At 45.9% G+C, this 6,108-nt stretch overlaps 1 protein-coding gene across 1 annotated transcript; it reads left to right on the forward strand.

Annotated features, from left to right (window-relative positions):
• Positions 1 to 680: 680 nt before the first annotated feature.
• On the forward strand, positions 681 to 3,061 carry LOC147603972 (protein EARLY-RESPONSIVE TO DEHYDRATION 7, chloroplastic-like). Its single transcript, XM_086796454.1, has 2 exons — positions 681 to 1,322; positions 1,668 to 3,061. The coding sequence occupies exons 1-2, from the start codon at positions 896 to 898 to the stop codon at positions 2,603 to 2,605; spliced, it is 1,365 nt and encodes a 454-aa protein (XP_086652580.1). The 5' UTR covers positions 681 to 895; the 3' UTR covers positions 2,606 to 3,061.
• Positions 3,062 to 6,108: the final 3,047 nt, after the last annotated feature.

The following is a 6,108-nucleotide window of genomic DNA, read 5'->3' on the forward strand; positions in this document are numbered from 1 at the left end:
AGGATTGATGTAAAGCTGCAGGAAAATGTGTTTGTTCTTGAATCTTCACTACTGCACATTATAGCCTATAGCCATCAGGTCAAGCTTTCAATAGAATGGGCGACGCGTGGAGTAAGTGGGTCATAATACATATTTGCATTTGCATGAACAATGAGCCATTTTCTGAAAACCTCCCGGAGTTCTCGGGCCAGCTGATCCATTGATGTACTGCCACGATAGTGCACAACGATTGAGCATCCAATGGGCGACTACTGGATAAAGTAGGACAAACTCCACCATAAGCTATCTTTAAAGTGACGTGCATCTCTGCATTTGTGCGGCGCGGGACACGTGTCCTTCAGAATGCTAGCTGTCGGGCAGATAACCGGCGAGTGCGAGGACACGTGTCGAGAAGAGCCTCTCCCTATACCGACAGGTGCTCGTCTTTGACGGTTACATGGAACATCGAGAAGGGCACGTGTAAGCTGCTGAGTGAAAGCCAAAAGATCCGTAGAAGCTGTGGTGTGAAAAGATGGAAGGTGCCACGTCATAAGAAATTTTAGGGCCACTTTGTGCCAGGTTGTAATTTAGCACGTGGCAGAACAATCCGAAGACAGGGTTCTTTAGATCGCCCTGCGATTTTTTTAACGCGCCACGTAGGTTAACAAGTCGAATGCCTTTGTCACATAGGTAAGGGACGGACCTCTGTGCATTGAGCCGTGAGCTTTGGGTCATGTACTAAATTTGCTTTATCAGCAACGTTAATGGATTCTTGCCCAATTTATGGGCTTCATAGTATGAACAGTCTATCAATGGAGTCTGATTTTCTGCATGTGAAGCTGCCATGGATATTTTGGTCAAGCTAGTCAGGCCTGTGAAAGGTAGCTTGCTTTTCGCTTGGTAGATCCTCTTTTGTATGAGCCCTTTGGCTTTCTGTGGCGTAATGGGAGGTGAATCTAGCAGCTGGAGCATGGCTAGTAGCGCTCCGGGTGAAGGCGGCGACCTCTTCAAATCGCGTGATGCCCAGCTGTTCCTGATCGACGGTGATGAAAGCGTGTTGATGCAGAGTGGAGATTTTGTCTTCCTGCTGGTGAAGTACGCTCCGTCTTCCCTTGCTGCAGTTGTGGCCATGGTGGGCGATGTGCAGTGGCCTGTAGGCAAGGACTCTTCAGTTACCAGAGAAGCCGCAGCAAGCTTCTCTTTCTCTTTGCCAGGTCCCCTTACATATGGCCTCGTCTTGGCGAACACAACTCCTGCAGCTGATCTGCGGAGACTCGCAAAACTTCTAGAGAAGTACTCGACCTACAGTCCCCGTGCTGCAGAACTCCCGGAGTCCGGCACCGGTATGGCATAGCTGAATTTACAAGATTTCACAGTTAACATGCTTGATTAGCTCTGTGTTTGGTCCCGATCCATCATGTTGATTTTTCAGATTTTAGGTTGATATAGTTGGTGCAGCTCGAAGTGGCTTTGTTTCTCATGATGAGAGCACATGCATGATGACGCATGTGCAATACGAAGAGTCTATACGAGGCGGAGGTGGATGACCCTAACAGTGCTCAGATTAATTGAAAGCTTTTCAAGAACCACGGGGGCTCCTCGGTTAATAACACGTTAAGAGGGTCGTTTTTTCTGCACTTCAGAACATTAGAGGGTGAATGATGACACGTTGCATTTCGGGGTTGCAGGGGTGCAGCAAGGCCATGAGGGAGCGCCGGCACGGCATGTGGCGCCGGAAATGGAGGGCTCAAGCGCCATTACACCGGCGGGCCAGCAGCGGACGAAGGCGGCGACGGCTGGACCGTTTTTTCTGAGGAAGAGGTCCGAGGAAGTGGTTAGCTCTATAATGGTCAAAAGGATGCTACAGGCGAGAAGAATGTCGGCCATCGCAAAACTCTTCTCCAAGAGCCTCGAAAAAGGAGCGATTAACGCTTCCACTCACGTTGAAACGGTAGTGGCCGTTGCCGGGAGCACGTCTTCAGCGACAGACTTGGCGGTTGCATGCGTGGAAGCCGTGGCCAAAGTGGTGGAAGCCGTGGAGACGGCCGGCAGAGCGTTGCTGGAAAGCGCCGGATCGGCGGGGAAGGTATTGGTACAGAAAAAATATGGGCAGGAGGCTGAGGAGACGCTAGCCGAAGGTTCAGGCGCCGTGGGCAGCTGTATAACTTCCACCTGGACTCTAAACAAGCAGGGTTTACTCATGCTCTTCCGAATTGCCGCCTCTATGGCCAGCAACAGTAGCGGGAGTAGCAGCAGCCGTTCCGGTTCCACCTCTTCTTCCGACATTCGTCGCCTTCTCTCGTCGTCCTCATCGTCCTCTTCGTTCTCCAGCAAGTCGCCTGTCACTCCGTCATATCTTCAAGGGGCAACCGACAGTACTTCCCGCATCCAGCAGACTTGCGCGCCGCCGCCGCCTCCCCCGCCGCTGCCACTCACCTCTTCTTCAGTTCGTTTCCGTTATCCACCAATGCCCCCACCGCCCCCACCTCCTCCGTCTGCTGCTGCTGCAGGCTCTCCATCTGCTACGTTCCGTCTGTATAAGCCACGGCCGGCTCCTCCCGCTCCGGCAAACCCTCCTCCTGCCTTCTTGCCTCGCCCACCCCCGCGCCCTCACCGCCCATCATAGTGACTGGTTCAAAATTGCGCTCATCATCGACAATTTAGTATTTTTTAGAGAGGTGCCTTATCATGGCATCCAGGCACAGCGAGGATGAGCATACGCATCAGGAAATGGGATGAAAGATCATTTCAAAGCGAGTTAACAGTTAAAATATATGGATGCAAAGCTTACAACGCCTACACACTTGCCGGTTCTCAATGTAGGTATCCCGTGACTCGAATGCCAATGGACCTTATCATGTATGTACATTGGTGTTGATGTAACCTGTCATGGCTGCTTACCAACAATTTCCCTTCTCGATGACCCTTGTATGCATGTGACCCTGCTAAAAGGTCAGGCAGGTGTCCATTCATATTTCTTCAACATGGCCGCACTTGGCGACACGTACCTGCCATCACTTTCGGCGGGAAAACCCTGTGCACATATCACTCGCACTATAATGTTACTGGTTTTTTTTTTTGAGTTCTGTCCCTTGTTTAAGACTTAAAGATCGACAATTATTTTATACAATGACGAATAACTTTCCTCTTTCGGCGGCAAGTCCTTTAATTGTTCCACTTACTTTTCAATGATCAAGACGAAGGCATGCAAAGAGGACTCTCTTTCGGGATAAGAAAAGAGTTTTTTCTTGGAGGAGAGAGAGGGAGGCACGTGAAACGGCATGTGAGACCCAAAAAACAACAAAGAAATGAATGTATATTTATTATATGTAGATGACCTATAACATGGTCGAAAATGCTATGAACTAATGAATTTTGGCCCTATGTTTGTGCAAAGCTGTCTAACACACACTTGTCTCAAAAGGATGAAGGTAGAGTTAGTAGCTTGTGAAGGATTTCATCTTTTGATGTCTTGGATGGTGAAATCTTGATATGTCCATTATTGGAACAAATCCAAAGGAACAAGGCAAGATCGCATGTTTTGAAAGCTTAGATGATAAAATCCTTGATGCTTCCATCACTTATTACATGGATGCCATTTTTGGGCTCTATGTGGATGTGGTTGCACATAAATGTCAGATGATGTGTGTCTTTAGGATCTTTTGAGGGCCCTCTATGAGTGTACCTCTGTCTTTGGACTTTATAAGTGTACCTCCATCCAAGCTCTATCTATCTGCACAATTTTGTAGGTCTTTCCTTGAATGTATGTTTACCAACCCCTAGAAAGAAATAAGGGGTGTTTAAATGGTAACTTACTCGGTGTAACTATTCTTTTTCAAGTGTGGTTCTTAAAGAAAATGCGAGGGAGAGGGAGTGCTTGAGTTCTTTCTAAGTGCATGCGCGCGTGCACACACACACACACACACACACAAGAGAGAGCAAAACATTAGATGGTTGAATTTTTTTCTATCTGTTTCTCTTCTCTACAACCATTCAACTAGAGATAAGAGTTCATTTTATAATGGAAAGTACTCTCCTAGTATAACATTTAATAGTAGGTCCATAGTGTGAACCCACTATGCTAGGTGACATGATAACTATGTCATACTCTAGTAATCTCCAAATATGACTGTCACATAGCTTATCATCCATTGGCGGCATATCAACCATAATCTCACTAACCATGCTAGTTGCACAAGTGCAGAAGCCATCACCCAAGCGGGTCATCAATGTCCGAAGCACTAGTTGAGCTTAATATGTGAACACTCTCTCTTGAGCTCAACTCCACAAATTGTACTCCAAGTACGCTTCTAAACTTGTGAAGCTTCTCTGTACCAAGTACCTTTTTGACTTGATCCTTTATATTGGCATATATCATATCTATATCACTTACTAGAACCTTCTCTTTCACAAAGTGAGAATGCACCTCAATGTTCTTTGTCCTAGCATATGGTATATTGGGTTGTATGCTACTCATGTTGTCACAAATAAATGACAACGGTTTTATCCATGGGTCCACCGATATCACTAAGCAACTTTGCCTCATTGTTCCTTGTTGCTCAACACTCGCAAAAGAAAACATAAGGCTGTTGGTATATCTCTTATTTGTGACACTACTTATCCAATCAACATCTGTGTATCTATATAGTTGTATCTCTATACGAGTCTCGTAGAAAAGTCTATAATCAACTATGGACTTTATATACATGAGAATCGATCTAGCCATATCCAAGTGGCTTCTTGAGGCCTTGCATAAAGTAACTCGCAAGTCCAACAACATAGCTCAAGTCTAGCCTAGTAATGGTCATGTAGATCAAGCTACCCACTATACACACGTACATAGTGGGGTCCTCTAAAATCTCACGTGTATTTGCAGAAAGCTTTGTGTTCTACTCCAATGGCACTGGAATAGGCTTATAGCCTGTCATACACCATACTTAAACATGTCCAAGCCATATTGCTTGGCTATGTTACCTTTAAAAGACAGAGCATGTAGCAAAAGAGAGCATGTAAGTCAAGGACCTACGCGTAGAAACAAAACTTAGCAATTGTCTTGAAATAATACTTCAATTGTTTTATGTATCAACTTGTGAACTTATATTCGAATACAAGTATATGTGTGAATACACCCAAAGTGTAATGTGCATATGTTTTGTTAGGATAAAAACTACTATAAATATGTATGTGTACATGTGTGGGTTCACATCTCTCTCTCTCTCTCTCTCCCTCTCTCTCTCTCTCTCTCTCTCACACACACACACACATGCGTTACGTTCGCACATGCATCCTCACACACTTACTTGCGCTACTATAGGTATAGACCCTTTTGCTTAGACAATGTACGTGTTTGCGCATGTGGTGTGTTTTTTTATGTGCACATGTGGACGTGTATGTGTATACATGTGTATATGTGTGTCAACTGTGTGCACGCCAACTTTGTGAGTGCACGTGCATGCGAGTACCTTTGTGTCGATAGTGTGTGCGCACATGCCTATGTGAGTGCACCATCAAGTAGTAAAGCCTTAATGAAGGCGGCTCATGCTACCCTCACAGCTCAAATTGTGTGTGTGTGACTGTGTGTGTCAACTCTATGTATGCATGCATACGATTTTGTCGTCGCGTGTGTATGTATGCATGTGTCGATGTGTATGCACGTATATCTGTTACATTATTGGCCCTCTATGGTCTATTGGGGACACCCATCCGACCATTGTGCCATGCTTGCAATTAGTATCGTGAGTGATGTCATTTATTAAATACTACATTGTAAGTGTGATGGCATATGCTTTGCGGGTCTATGCTATGTATGCTGTGATTGGGTGATGCCATGTGTACGCATGCTAGTGTTGTTGATATTGGTGTTTGATTGCCTCACCTAACATGTTGACTTGTTGAGTATAGGTAATGAGTACGAGGACGTCGAATGAGACACCGTACTTGTGCAAGGGTCACCGAACGAGGTGTCGCCGCACAGGCATGAGTGTGCAAGGGTCACCGAATGAGGTGTTGCACACGCGCGAGGGTCACCGAACAAAGTGTCGCGCGGGTTTTGTCATGTGCATGAGCGTTTACATCGCCTCGACATTTATGAGTTATACTTCATTATTTTTGGTTGGCCGTGCCATTTAT

Source organism: Cibotium barometz, chromosome 63, assembly GCF_041138505.1.
Source record: "Cibotium barometz isolate CiBa-2024 chromosome 63, ASM4113850v1, whole genome shotgun sequence".
NCBI lineage: Eukaryota > Viridiplantae > Streptophyta > Polypodiopsida > Cyatheales > Cibotiaceae > Cibotium > Cibotium barometz.

Bases quoted from the DNA above. Each gene is read 5' to 3' on its own strand.
- LOC147603972 (XM_086796454.1), top strand. From the start codon at position 896: ATGAGCCCTTTGGCTTTCTGTGGCGTAATGGGAGGTGAATCTAGCAGC. The intron at 1,323-1,667 runs GTATGGCATAGC...TCGGGGTTGCAG, and splicing joins ACTCCCGGAGTCCGGCACCG to GGGTGCAGCAAGGCCATGAG.